Source organism: Myotis myotis, unplaced genomic scaffold, assembly GCF_014108235.1.
Source record: "Myotis myotis isolate mMyoMyo1 unplaced genomic scaffold, mMyoMyo1.p scaffold_m19_p_4, whole genome shotgun sequence".
Taxonomy (NCBI): Eukaryota; Metazoa; Chordata; class Mammalia; order Chiroptera; family Vespertilionidae; genus Myotis; species Myotis myotis.
In genome coordinates this window covers 42,573,133-42,588,216 of record NW_023416346.1, presented here as the reverse complement: position 1 = coordinate 42,588,216, position 15,084 = coordinate 42,573,133, and the positions used below count along the sequence as shown (strand labels likewise).

Here is a 15,084-nt window from a genome sequence, read left to right as displayed (position 1 = left end):
CAAATAAAACTCTTTTCATAATTATAGTTCTTAAAATAGTCAGAGATCATAACTGGATAATTAGATGGGTGATTGCAAATGGCAACCTTAAATCTAAAAACGAACTCCTGTGAGTAACATAAGATGCATTGCAATGCATTTTCCCAATAATCACCAAAAATCTATTTCCTAGTCTCTCTTCCCATTTTCTGACATTATTTTAGATCCATAATCCTGCGGAATTTTACTATAAGAAATGCTTGACACAGCTTAGAGTTTGTGGCTTATTGAAAGAAGCATAGATTCATCAGAGAGCTCAGAATCCCCTTTTCTCACTTCCTTCATCGGGTCCAAGACTCTTTTTAGGGGAGAGTAGAGAGGTAGCATGAATGTATCAGACTTTTCCTTTTCTCCAATTCCTGTGGCTTTTGCTGTGAGTTGTAGTAACAGACTACTTCTTCACTGTTGTGAATCCCTAATTGCAAACGAATGGCACAATCCCATCGGGCCTTTTGATTAAAATCTCAGCATTCAGAGCGCACAACAATGGTAAGGAACTAATGACTCAGTGAGTGCATTATAAGCTTTACTTTCACAAGTAGGGATACTGGAACAGCATAGGTGAGTGCAGGAAGATGTGCAGATGAGAGATAAATAAATGATAGAGGGGTGTGTTTGTGTATATATTTTATATTTATACTTGGATTTGTGATGATATGATGGAAATGATAAGAATCCAGTCATGGTTTGCAATTAAATGGGAAATGGATGCTATAATGAAATAGACTGTAATTCAGATACAAAATTACTTTATAAACTTTAAAGTGTTAAAACCTCTTCTCTAGATATTTGATTAACTGAGTAAATCACTTGACTTCAAATTCTCCATCTTAAAAAAATGAAGATAATTGTAATTCCTAGCACTTTTCAGAGTTGTCTGAAGGTTGTCCACATATAATGCCTGTGGCAAGTTTTTCAAAGTTTTTAGTTCAAAGAAACTATTCAAATGCAATGTATATGTGACAAATGTATCATTGCTGTTTCTTCCTCCATAGGTATTCAAGAGACGGTATTTTTACTTAACTCAACTTCCTGATGGTTCATATATTCTCAATTCCTGTAAAGATGAAAAAAATTCAAAAGAACCTAAAACTTCCATCTACTTGGACGCCTGCATTGACGTTGTTCAGGTAGGGCTGTAGAGGTAATCTTTCTTCTCTTTCTCGAAAAACGGTTATTGATCAACTCTTTTAAAAAATATATAGATTCTGCCCTAAATGGTTTGGCTCAGTGGATAGAGCGTCTGCCTGCGGACTGAAGGGTCCCAGGTTCGATTCCGGTCAAGGGCATGTACCTTGGTTGCGGGTATATCCCCAGTTAGGGGGTGTGCAGGAGGCAGCTGATCAATGTTTCTCTCTCATTGATGTTTCTAACTCTCTATCCCTCTCCCTTCCTCTCTGTAAAAAATCAATAAAATATATTTTAAAAAATAATGAAAAAAATATAGATTTTACTTGATTTCAGAGAGGAAGGAAGAGAGAGAGAGAGATAGAAACATCAATGAGAGAGAATCACTGATGGGCTGCTCCTGCACATCCCACACTGGGGATGGAGCCCACAACCTGGGCATATGCCCTGACCGGGAATCAAACTGTGACCTTCATAATGGAAGCTCAATCATTGAGCCATGCCAGCTGGGCTGATCAACTTGGCTTGGGGATAAGGACACATATGTAATAACTTAATCAATAAAGAAATTTTTAAAAAATGTCAATTTCCAAAAAAAGAATCTCGTCATTTTTCTCTGTTGGTTAATGGCATCTCATCTGCTAAAATGTTTATATAAGACAACTCAGAATCCCCTGCAATTGGCCCACTCTTGCTCTGTGCTAGTATTCAGGTGTTTACCCAGTCCTTTCAAGTCTGGCTTTCAAGGACCTATTCAATCTCTTACCACTTTCCCATTCTCACTGTGCTTCCTCTGGTTTTCCATTTTCTCTTCTCTTACCTAGAATCTTACCTTCCTGCCTTCTGAATTGTTGTCCTGCTCCAATTTATCTTCCTAAGACGTAGATGGGGTCGTTTACTTTCTACCCAAAACCTTGTGGCTCTTGATGTATTGTCTTGCATAGTGAGATCTAAAGGTCTTGCCATTGCAGGCCCGTAGTGATTGGCCCTCACCCTGCTTTCTAACTTCATCCCCCGGCATTCCCTTATACATTCTGTGCTCTAATCATAGCTTCACATGTATATGCCTTTCTTACATTTATTTCTCTGCTTGACATACACTTTCCCCTTCAGTTCCTGTTTGAACCTTATCTTTAAGACTCAGCTCAAATAGCACTTCTGCCATGAAATGTTTTCTGTTTCCTTCCTTACCCTCATGCCCACCAAGTGGAATTAAGCACCACCTCCCCTGTATGACCACTTGGCTTTTTTTTCTCTATTATACTCTAATCTGTGAATCATACTCTAACTTGTGGGTAATTCTGCACTTTCATTTTTAGACTTTAAGGGACCATGTCATATTCATCATGTCTGTGTCCTCTATAATAATTAGCGGTGTTTTGCACACAGCAGCAGTGGCTTAACAAATGTTTACTGATTTGAATTATTGAGGGGGCATGAACAAAGACTGGGTGGGAAACAGGACACAGAGATGATCTAAATAAGAAGTCAATTCACCAAGATAGGAGCCATTACTACAGAGCCAAGGTAGCATGGTCGACCAGAAGTAGCACAGGGCTGATTAGGAGGCATGAGATGTGAGTTCAATGCCCCTAACCGACCTGAATCTTAATTTTCAAAACTAAAGTGTCTATTTTCTGATCAAATGAGATTATTATAAGGATCAAATGAAAAACAACTTGTAAGAATATGAAAATCTATGTGACTAGAAGGTGATATATATAGTGTGTCCCAAAAAATATATACACACTTTAATAGCTGATAGCTCAATTTTGAAAATGAAATGTATTTTAATAAACTGCCTTCATAACTATTCAGTGTGTATACTTTTTGGGGGTCACTATATCTATCTATATATTACTGAAAAAAGAGGACACACACAAATTACAAAAATTCTTTATTAGCTTTAGTCTGGATTGACCATTTGTTCCTAGGCTCTGTTTTCCTCATCTATTTATGATCTCCCCTTCCAAATATTTTCAAATATATAAATCTTTGTGACTTGCTACAGCAGTTTGATGTCACCCTTTACTATACTTTGAAGATGAGAAAGAGGAAATTTCTTGGTTCCTTCTTGAGTAATGACTATGCAGTGGAAAATTATTGATTCATGAACCTTTCTTAAAACTAACACTGTGTTATTTGGGAGAGGGAGTGTGTCATTTCTTTGGTCGTGACAGAGAAGGTGGTAATATAAATGAATGTGTCATCATGTTTGAGGAAAGGAGGTAGATTTTATTTGCCTTGTGTGCTAGTATTCAGCATTGGCCATTTCCATATTGTCCTTTGCAATAAATCTAGAGAGCCACAATTTAATGTGAATCAAGTAAAGTTTTCTTTTGTGCATATTATATGTGGTAAAATGAATTAGGTATTGATATTGCATTTTATGTTATGATATAAAGCAAGTGCCAGATTTATTTCAGGTCACATTTAAGGGCCGATTGTTTTTAAGAGCCAGGAAAATCTATAAATATGCAAGGAAAACTTTGAGCAGGGGGGAAATTATAAAATATTTGGTTACTTTCATGTGGCAGTGTAATTATCTAAATGTGATGGATGTCAAAAGGCCTTAAACGATAATACTCACTCAACAAGTAGTATTTTATATCCACTTTGTGCATATAACACTGAGCTCAGTACTGAGGGAACAAAAAAAAAAGATGTTCGATGTGGTCATTCATTTATTGTCTAGTTGAAAGAAGCAATTCTTTCATAAAAGTATTGGTATATCTATGTGCTGTTCTGAGGTAGAAATAAACTAATGAAATCTAATAGGAAAAGAGCAACTAAACTAACTTATCAATGTGGTGTTTTTTTTTTTCTTCTAGTGCCCTAAAATGCGCCGTCATGCTTTTGAACTCAAGATGTTAGATAAGTACAGCCATTATCTGGCTGCTGAAACTGAACAGGAGATGGAAGAATGGTTGATAACTTTGAGAAAGATTATCCAGATCAATACCGACAGTTTGGTGCAAGAGAAAAAGGAGACAGTAGAAGCAGCACAAGGTCAGAATTTTTAAATGATTCGTTATTGAGGTAAAGCCCTTGTCTTTAATCTATGGAAATGTCTGTTGTGTGGGATGAATATAGAACTCTTAATCTTAAAGGTTGACCTGCTTCTTCATTAAAAGTGACTCTGAAGGTTGATATATTTGTTTTTCAGAGTTGATAGTGTATAGACTCAGACACATGAAATATAACCAGACTAAAATGGATAGGGAATTCATGGCAGGTTTTCAAAAGCCCATTAAAGTTTCCTCTATGCTTTCATAATCAAAATTCTTTGCAATAAATCTAGTAGGTGAGGATGGGGTGGGAGAAGAGATAGTTAGGATATTCCTCTTAGGTGATTAGTAATGGTTTGTATGATTTGGAACATCTGCTTTTAATGAATTTACAGATGATGAAACTAGCAGCCAAGGCAAAGCCGAGAGCATCATGGCCAGTTTGGAAAGGAGCATGCATCCGGAACTGATGAAGGTACATCTTTCTTATGGCAACTTGCCTTCAGCTGAGGCAATGCAGGGTTAGCTGTTAAAATTTTAATGCTGGATTCCATTTGGCAATGCCATTTCTAAGTTAAAAACCACAGTAAATTAGTACAACAGGTAGAGATTTTAAAAGGAAAGTTATACTCCTAAAGTTGGACTTATGAAGTGCCAACTAACAGTTTGGAAAATCTTATTTTTTTTCTAGCCAAGAAGTTCTTTAAGATTGTTATGACTTTATTAATTTTATTTGCTACTTCATATTCTGTTCAATTACAGCCATCCCTCAGTATCCTCAGAGAACTGGTTATAGGATCCTGGGGGATACCAAAATTTGAAGATGCTCAAGTCCTTTATATAACATGGCATAATACTTGCATATAGTTTTTACAAATCCTCTTGTGTACTTTAAGTTATCTATAGATTATTATAATACCTATTATAATGTAAATACTATGTAAATAGCTGTTAAAACCATCTTAGGACTCATTACATACTACGCCTCAGCAACAGTGTAACATTTAAAATATTTTTGATCTGTGGTTGGTTGAATCCGTGAGTGTAGTGGCTTTTTTCAAGTGGCTGTTGATGCAGATTGAACATGATATTCAATCTAATGATTTATGTATGTTAATTTCATAATTTTATATATGTTAGTTTCTATATGTAAATACATATGTATATAAATAATTTCATCAGATAAAAATTTTGGTGAGCATATATCATTTGTGTTAATTACTCTGCTTCTTGGAGTTTGAAATGAGCTAATTTTCAAAGCGTAGAGGTGATTATCACACCTATTTTAGTAGGGTGAGATATTTTACTCTGTAGAGTCTATACTACAATAGATTAAAAGGTTTAATAACCCATTTATTTATTTAAATCCTTGTCAAACCTATTTATTTTCACTTTAGTCCGCTTCCTGGAATAAGTTACACAATTTTATAAGTAACTTTTTTATATTTTACAATTATCCTTCTCTTAAGCTTCAAAGCTATTTTCCAAAAATTAGGAACATACTCATGATCCCCTGATCTAGGCTTTCTATGATTTTATAGATTTTAATGTATCCCCTCTGACTCTTTGTAATTTCAAACTGTACAGCCCATTATGTTTCTCCTAAGGTGACAGAATCAGAATCTATATATATAAAAGCCTAAGCAGCCCTTATGACTGAATGACTGGAATGACCAGTCGACCAGTCGCTATGATGTGCACTGACCACCAGGGGGCAGGCACTCAACACAGGAGCTGCCCCCTGGTGGTCAGTGTGCTCCCACAGCCAACATCCCACGGTCCCTCCCCCCGGCTGGCCAACCTCTTATGGCCCCTCCCCCTGGCTGGCCAGCCAGCCAACCTCCCATAGTCCTTCTCCCCAGCTGGCCGGCCAACCTCATGTGACCCTTCCCTCACCCCGCCAGCCAGCCAAACTCCTGCAGTCCCTCCCCCTGGGCCCTGATGGAGAGGCTGGCTGGCCAACCTCCTGGGGTTCCTCACCCCAGCCGGCTGGCCCCCTGATAGGCCTTGATCGCTGACCAGGCCGAGGGACCCCACCTGTGCACGAATTCGTGCACCGGGCCTCTAGTGGTATATATTAGTCTATGGCTAACACCATGGATATGTAAAGTGTTTTCTGTCTTATTTACTTCTCTTCTGCATTCAAAGTCTCTTGGACTCCTTTTTGTAGTACTATGGGTTGAATAATATTTTTTAAAATATATTTTTTTATTTCAGAGAGGAATGGAGAGGGAGAGAGAGAGAGAGAGAAACATCAATGATGAGAGAGAATCATTGATCGGCTGCTTCCTGCACACCCCTACTGCGGATTGAACCCGCAACCCGGGCATGTGTTCTTGACCGGAATTGAACCCAGGACCTTTCAATATGCAGGCTGACGCTTTATCCACTGAGCCAAACTTCCTAGGGCTGAATATTATGCTTGATGTTATGAGAGGAACATAGAGTCTAAAAACCTGATCTATAGCTTATTGTGGGTCATAGTTACAGCGACTCTCCTCCAAGCAAGTATTCTTTATCCATCCTAAGTACATGGAAATGGAGAATGGTATATTTTTGAAGCTGTGCCAGATTGCTAGTTTCACAGAAGCTATATATTTAAATGGTATTTAATACTGTTTTGAAGGAATTAAAGGAATGTTTGGTATGTGTACATATATGTAAATATATGTTTTAAATTTTTTAGTATGGAAGAGAAACTGAGCAGCTAAACAAACTCAGTAGAGGGGATGGAAGACAGAACCTCTTTTCTTTTGATTCAGAAGTTCAGGTATTAATATATTTCTTTAAATAATCCTACAATTGTTGCTTATTTGGAAAAAAAACGCATTTAAAATGTTGAAATCGCTGATTTTTGCACCCCTGCGTAATGTTGATTGCTTTATATTTGTCTTGTTATCTTTGAACAGGTAGCTTAACAACTAACTTCACTCAAGAGGACTGTCACATACGCAAATAGTTTGGGACTGAATATACGTGGTTTTCTTTTCCAGTTCTCTATTTTCTTTTCAATTCATCTTATGCCTCAAAATGGATAAGTTAAAGAATTCTTAAAAATGGTATTAGTGCTCTTGTAACCTATTAGATACAATTGTGGTCTAGTAATAGTGAGTATCTGCAGCATGAAGAACACCAGATCATATGAGACAGGTGATTTATTTTCCAGTTTTGACGTAGGCCTGGAAAACTGGGGTAATTTTTACATCTGGCTTACTCTAAATGGATAGTGGTGCAAGGAAGTGCAAGTTTATGTGCATGTGGATTTTCACCTTTTCCATGGGAGTTAGGTACTTTTTGAACTAAGAGATATGCAGTTAATATTTAATTTCATGATATTTTCTTTTTTAAGTATATCTTTATTAAATTCAGAGAGGAAGGAAGATGGGGGGAGAGATAGAAACATCAATGATGAGAGAGAATCAGTGATTCTCTGCCTCCTGCACGCCCCACACTGGGGATTGAGCCAGCTACCAGGGCTTGTGCCCTAACTGGTATTCGAACCATGACCTCCTGGTTCATAGGTTGACACTCAATCACTGAGCCACGCTGTCTGAGCTAATTTCATGATATTTTCTAATTAAATTGCTGATTTGTTTAAATACAAAATTTCTACAGCATTTATGTATTATATGTATTTTTCCTAATGAAAACACATTTCATGAGAAAATGAAATTATTTGAGGGGAGACTAATTTTTTTCTTTTTAATTTTCCACATATGATTTATTATTCAAATCTTTGGGGTGTTCTGAAAATAGAAATATATGCAGTATGTAAGCATTACAGTTTTATTTAGTGAAAATATAAAATAATTTTGTGAAGACTGATTTGGTGTTTTCTTTTTGCTTCGTACAGTTTCCTAATTACAATATTTTTTTAGTTTGAAATGGGAAAAGTATATAGTCTGTAAATAATGCGGAATTTTTTTCCAAGTAATTTTATTTTCTTATGTGGTATTTTTATTATTTGGGGAAAATTTGTTTTAAATGTTTCATCTCTCCCACCCCCGTCATTATTACATTGTGTAAGTTATATGATTTTTTAAAAGTATATCAGACCTCAGGATTTTTAGTTCTAAGATATTCATTCATAAATTTTCTTGTTCCAAACATATCTGAGGCTTTGATCCCCCTCTCCCCTCTGCAAGCACCATGATTGGGCTTTAATTGGATATGTCAGCCCCTTTCATTGTATACAAAGAAACCAATTGACTGTGGTTGAAACTCAATTCAGCATCTGTAAAAAAGGAATGTGGTGTAGTGTTTTTGTGGTCATGGAACTAAACTGATTTTATGTTTGAATTGCTTATCAGTGAGCTACAAGTGAGAGGAAAATACACAGTTGTGATGAAACTTTAAGGACAAAAGATTGCATTTAGTGTTCATTATGGAAGGCAGGCTCACTACAGAGAAATCCACGTTGTCTGTGTTGAGTACCTTTACTAGGCGAAGTGCCATCCTATAACATCAGCCTTCTCTTTTGGCCACAGTTTCAGTGTTTACAGATATGCTTTCTATCATGGATTTATAGAATAAAGCAACACTGACCTACTGAAGTGAATGGCTCCAACTTTGAATGACTGGGGAAGGCCATATGTCCCACTATTTGCACTCACAGACCTGAGAAAGGAAAGGATTTGGGGGCTGGGGTTTAGTGATTTAGTCCAGTTTCTCCTCACATTCCACTGTCTGAGATAGAAAGGAGAGCAGATAAATTGGTGGAAATTAGAATTGATCTCCATGGCAATGACTTGCTTCTTCTGGCTCCACAGATAGATAAGTGTTCAAGGGGGAGCTGTCTAGGCCCACGCATTTGTATTCCTTTTGTAGATAAATAGACTCGGGGGTGGGGTGCGCAGAGATTGTGCTTTCAGGTATGCATATTATATTTTAGGCTCTTTTAAGGAGGATTTTATCACTGATGCAAGCTGGGTCAGAATGGCTACATTTATCCAAGATTCTTCAGGCACAATACCTGTTTTGGCTTGAAGTACTTAAGCAATTGAGAAAAATTCTTGTGTTTCTTGGCTTGAGTTTTCCATATTGGCAGCATTTTCTGCCTAGATTCACCCAATCATTTCCCGCCTACCATGTCTCTCGTCTTAATTGAAAGTATAGTAAGTTGTCCCACAATCTATACTTTTCCTCCCACTTGTGAACAGAATGTAAGTCTGGTTAGACATTCATAATGAACAGACGGACTTAGATTGCCTGAGCTCTGTGAGCTGAGAAGGAGGATTCTATGAGTATGTTTGGGGAGGGACAGATTCCTCCCCTGCTCAGAGAAATTCCTTGACTCTCAATATCTTTGTTTGAAACTTAAAAAAAATTGTAATATCAAAAATTAAATATATGTATATCTCTGTGGCAGCCAGGGTACACCCCCCCAGCTCTGTTAGAAGCTAAGCTCAGTGTTTATCAGTTTCCTGAGCAGATGCCTCTCTCTCTGTTCATCATTTAAACCAGGGGTGGGGAACCCTTTTCCTGCCAAGGACCATTTGGATATTTATAACATCATTGTAGGGTCATACAAAATTATTGATTTAAAAATTAACCTGCTATGTTTGATCAAACATTTAATTAAATCACCTCTAATGCTTTGGCAGGCCAGACCAAATGGTTTCATGGGCCTTACATGGCCCTGCGGGATGTTCACCACCCCTGATTTAAAGAGAGGTGGTCACCAGGGTTCCTCTTCAACCTGGTTGCCACTGACTCCCAAATCCAGATCTCCAACCCAGACCTCTCCTGTTTTTCCAACCACTTACATCACCTCAAACTCAACACATTCCAAACTGAACTCATCTATACTCATTCTCCCCCCATCTTTATTTCACAGTTAAGTGCATAACATCACAATCTATTAAATCTTCCAAGGTAGAGACCATTGTGTAATTCTTGATTCCTCCCATGTCCATTCATGTCAGTTTTGCTTCCTGTACAGCTCATAAAAGAACCCAAACTCCTACCATTCTCAAACATATATTTTGTGGTGAAGAGAAACAATGAACACCTGAGTAAATATTTAAAAAACATTGTTGGAAAACTAAATCAAGGAAAGGGAGAGTAGACTCTCAGAGTATGTGCAGTTTTTATAGAGAGTTAAGGGAAACTCTGGAAATGTCAGTTGAATGAAATAAAGGGAGTAAGCCATGTGTCCGTCTGGGGAAAGAGGGGTCCTGACAGAACAGCAAGTGCAAAGGTCCTGAGGTAGGAGTATACTTGTGCTAGAGAAACAACTAAGGATGCCAGTGTGACTGGAAAAGAGAGGGTAGGGGGAAAGGCGAGAGTGGTAGGGTATCAGGTCAGAGGAGTGGGGGGAAGGTAGGCAGTCATAATATATAGGGCTTTTTAGGTTAGGGTACACTTGTGACTTTTTCTTTGCCTTAGATCAGAGTCTATAGTCTCATCTCCCTCCAAAATTCCTTTAATGGTGTTTAAACCTTAGTCAAAGAGCTCTACAGGGGCTGTTAAATGAAAAAATAAAAAGGGTTCAAATGAAGAATGGACAGAGAACTGTTGGATACTGCAATTTTTACTCATACATCTATATTAATATGAATCCGATTTTCTTTTGGAAATAATTCATATTATCTGTTTTGTAGAGATTGGACTTTTCAGGAATTGAACCTGATATAAAGCCATTTGAAGAAAAGTGTAATAAACGTTTCCTGGTAAATTGCCATGATTTAACTTTTAATATCTTGGGTCAAGTTGGAGACAATGTAAAAGGACCACCCACAAATGTATGTATGACTTTTCCTTCTACTTCCCCTAAACCAGTGCATTAAGAAAACATCTTAATTTTTTATAACTGAGAACTAACTTACTGGGTGAAAATTCTATTGCTACATGTTTTGATACATTTGACATGGAAGAATTTCATATATGTCTTTCTTTTGCCAAAATGTGAATATGTCTTCATCTTGAAAGATTTGTGAAAGTTTTACCTATTCAAAAGGCAGATAGAATAGGCTCCTGACATTCAAGAGAGACATATCCCCAGAACCTGGTAAACCTTCAAATTTGTGAATTCTACTAGAAAATATGACTTCTGTGAAATTGGCTCATAGCCATGAGTAATGAACATGAAAGCCATGCAGGGGTCCAGATGCTATGCAGTCATCCTCATTCACTGTTCTCAGAGTGAATTAATTTTGTTCTGCACAGAAAATTCTAATTATTAGCTATTAAGGATCATTTGATTTGCTCAGAAATTCTTGAAACTATAAATGTAAAATTGCCAGAGAGTCTGAATTTTATGTTCATCTTGATTTTTTTTTTGGTTCTAGTTTTGTCTTTGAAAAATATCCACAATGATTTATTCTCTCTTACAATGTAGCTGAAACTCACTAGCAGACTTTCTGTGTGTAAAGGGTTAATCTTTATGCCATCTGGCATGAAATTTCTCTTTGTGACCAGCTCTCAAATGCCATCTGTAGAGAGGAATCATGTTTTCCAAAACTGCTGATGGGGCAACAAAGCTTTTGTCAAGTAATGTGATGTTGACTGTTATTAGCTTTTATGAAATGTAAATCCAGTAAGCTGTAACATAACAAAAGGGAAGATTTATTTCGATTCTATAATATTGGCATTATTTTGGGGCAACTTCAATAAACCTATAGAAAATTAAATTTTATTTGTTAGACAATTGGTGTGCTTTAAATTTGGCTTCCAATTTCTACTCATCAATTAAAAAAATTATAACTTGTGAAATTATTTATACCTGACAAAAGTTAAAATTTGTAGGCCTGTTAGAATGTTCTTTCTTATGTGCAAATGAGCTTTAATGCAATTTTAGCTAAATGCTGAACTCAGAAAAAAAGTGTAATCACAGAAACTTGAATAAAAAAAATATTTTGTAATTTGTGTCCCTTCACACACTCCACCTAAAAAAGCCATTTTAGTTTAAAAATGGAATTGTCTTCATTCCCAGGTTGAACCCTTTTTTATCAATCTTGCCTTATTTGATGTGAAGAACAATTGTAAGATTTCAGCTGACTTCCATATAGACCTGAATCCCCCTTCTGTTCGTGAAATGCTGTGGGGCACTTCAACTCAACTAACCAGTGATGGAAATGCAAAAAGCTCTTCACCGGAGTCTTTCATTCATGGAATTGCTGAGTCTCAGTTACGCTATGTAAAGCAGGTAAACCATGATCTTTTAGAATAAGAAACAGATACACCCTCGGGTTATTTCATTGTTTCAGGCCAATGTTATTACGGGCTTTCATCTCTTGTAAGGTCTGTGTATTGGTGTTTTTCTAGTGACTGTAATTGGAGAGAAAAAAACCCAGAAACCAGAAAAATAAATATGCTGGTAATACACTTGCGAAGTAACATTTTAATTGGGATCATGATGTGAGTCTCAAAAGTGTTTTGTGACATGGACTGCAGATCACATAGATACACACACACACACAGACATACATGCATGCATGCACACATGAATACCCATGTGCATACTTCTGAGCAAGGCAATAGGTGCCTGCGAGGCTTGTTTCTTTGAAGAAACAGTGACCTTACATTGACCTCCCATCTCTAATTCCTATTTCCATTATGAATAGATAGTTTTAATGGAGCATAAAGGCTCTTTATACAAGGAGTTCTGGTTGAAAAGCAATGGGAGGGAACTGCTGTGTCACAACTGTAATGCTACTCTCTTCTGTCCTATGTGGTGCAAAGCATCTCCTTTAGAAAGAGCCTAACGATTCCCTGGCATTTTGACCTCTGACCAGAGTGGCAGCTATAAGAGGTTAGGCAGAGCAGAACTGATTGCCTTCTAGACTTTTGCAACTGAAAGGAAACTATAGAGTGAGGCAAATAATTAGAGTAGGAAGAACAAAGCAGCTGTCATTGTAAGGAGATTTATTTTTCCCAAAATAAAACTGATCTTATTTTCTGATTATAAAGATATACATATTATCATATAGAAAATTCAAACAATACAAAAAGTATAAAGAAGAAAGTAAAAATCACCAGCCATAGATGGTAGTTATTAACATTTTGGCAAACATTTTTCTAGATAGCTCTGTTGTATGTATGTGTAAACACATACAGTTTGTATAAGACTATACATGTGTATCATATTCATGCTGTTTTATACCTACTGTATTCATTTAACATGGTTGTCATTATCAACATTTTTAGATAGTCACATTCTTAAAGGCTAATATGATATTCCATTGATTTAACTAATTAGAATATAATTTTTGGATATAATAAATAGCACTGCATTGAACATCCTTGTGTGTACATGCTAGCTCATTTTTTGAATTATCTCCTTAGAATAAATTTCCAGCTTTGGAGTTTTGAGGGTCAACGATTATGCTCATTGGTACAGACTGCTAAATGGCAGGGGAAGACTTTACATGTGATGTCACTACCCTCTTTAGGCTACAGATCTTTGGTAGCTTTTCCCTGCATTGTCCATTACCCCTTGTTCCCTCATGGCCCCTTTGTTTGTTACTCAGACTATAGTTGTCTCATATGTGTACATTCCACAAAACGGCCTATGCTTCTAAAAGAGAGATTGAGCAGGTTCAGTGGGATACATATTTGAGAACTTGCTATTGAATTGTATGTTTAAAATTTCCCACATGATATCAAATAAGTCCTTTTAAGCCAACGATGTGTTTACTGTATTACTTCAATGTACTTAGTTGTATGTTCAATGCAAGAAGTTTAAATTGTGCTTCCAGGTGTCATCCCACTTGTAATCTAAGTCAGGAATAAAACCAGCATGCTTTGAATATCTCCTGTGTGCCAGAATTTTCCACTGGTGTCTCATGGAATCATCATACTCTCCTGAAATAGTATAATTATTGCTGTTTTGCAGATGAGAGAACTGCAATTCAGGGAGGTTAAGTAAGCTGTCCACCATTACAGAGTCAGTAGTGTTACCAGCAGGATTTGAACCTAGGCCTGTTTGAAAGACCTCAATCAGCAATGTTAGGCAGGATGCAATTAAGTGCTGAGGCATACAGAATAATGGTAGTAGAAGAGTTTAGAATGTGAGGAGGGGTCAGTCTTCAGGAGTTCACTTAGAATAGTCCACAGAAGATGTGGGGCTTGAGAGAGACCTCAAAGGAATAGATGAGAGCTGGGCAGGTGAGAATAATGGGCAGTGGCCTCAAAGGGCTTTATCATTTTGAACCCTCTCTCAGATCAGCTGAAGACACCAGGAAATGGTCATTTACTTCAAAGAGTTGAACCTTTTATTTGGAAGAAGTCTTTTTCTTAACTTCTTCCCATTTAGGACGAGGAAACAGTTACTATGTAAGAGAGACTTAGTGTTAGCCGATCTCAGCTCAACCACTTTCCAGCAATAACAACGATTCAAGCACTTACTATTGCTGATCTATTTCTCTAGGTATTTATCTGTATGAAGCCATTTAATTCTCACAACACCCCAGTAAAGTAGCTAGGTACTGTTACTATCCCCATTTTGTAGATGAGGAAACTGAGCACGGAATAGTCAAGTGGCTTGCCCAAGGTCACAGAGCTAATAAGATGAGGAAATAGGACATGAACCTAGGTCTAGCAGGCTCCCTAAGAAGCCCATAGTTTTATCCCTATACTGTACTGCTTTCATGTCACCCTAGAGAGAAGAAAGCAGTCCAGTTCTCCAGCACTCCCAGGAAGGGCTGATGGTAGACTATTCCCTTCCAGCAAGGCTATTCAAGTAGCAGCATTATCTATGGGGACAGGCGACTTCCAGGGTTTGGTGGATGTTGGGTGTTTTGGGACCATTCTAGGCTCTCCCCACCTGCTCCTTAGAATCTTTCTCCCCAGTGGCTTCCTGAGGAGCCATGGGGTGATCATAGGAAATGGAGGAAGTTGGCTCCATCCAGTAGTTTTGCTTCCCTGACACCAAACAGCTACTGTGAGCAGTCACTTTACTCTCAGCCTC

At 37.4% G+C, this 15,084-nt stretch overlaps 1 protein-coding gene across 2 annotated transcripts in view; it reads left to right on the top strand.

The window, feature by feature from the left end:
* DOCK11 (dedicator of cytokinesis 11) overlaps positions 1-15,084 on the top strand; it is a 187,670-nt gene that overhangs the window by 62,205 nt on the left and 110,381 nt on the right. For both annotated transcript variants that reach the window (XM_036304058.1, XM_036304059.1), the window contains exons 7-12: positions 1,035-1,169; positions 3,999-4,176; positions 4,571-4,650; positions 6,862-6,945; positions 10,778-10,918; positions 12,109-12,321. In XM_036304058.1, coding sequence (XP_036159951.1) covers positions 1,035-1,169; positions 3,999-4,176; positions 4,571-4,650; positions 6,862-6,945; positions 10,778-10,918; positions 12,109-12,321 — 831 coding nt within the window. The remainder of the gene's footprint in view (positions 1-1,034; positions 1,170-3,998; positions 4,177-4,570; positions 4,651-6,861; positions 6,946-10,777; positions 10,919-12,108; positions 12,322-15,084) is intronic.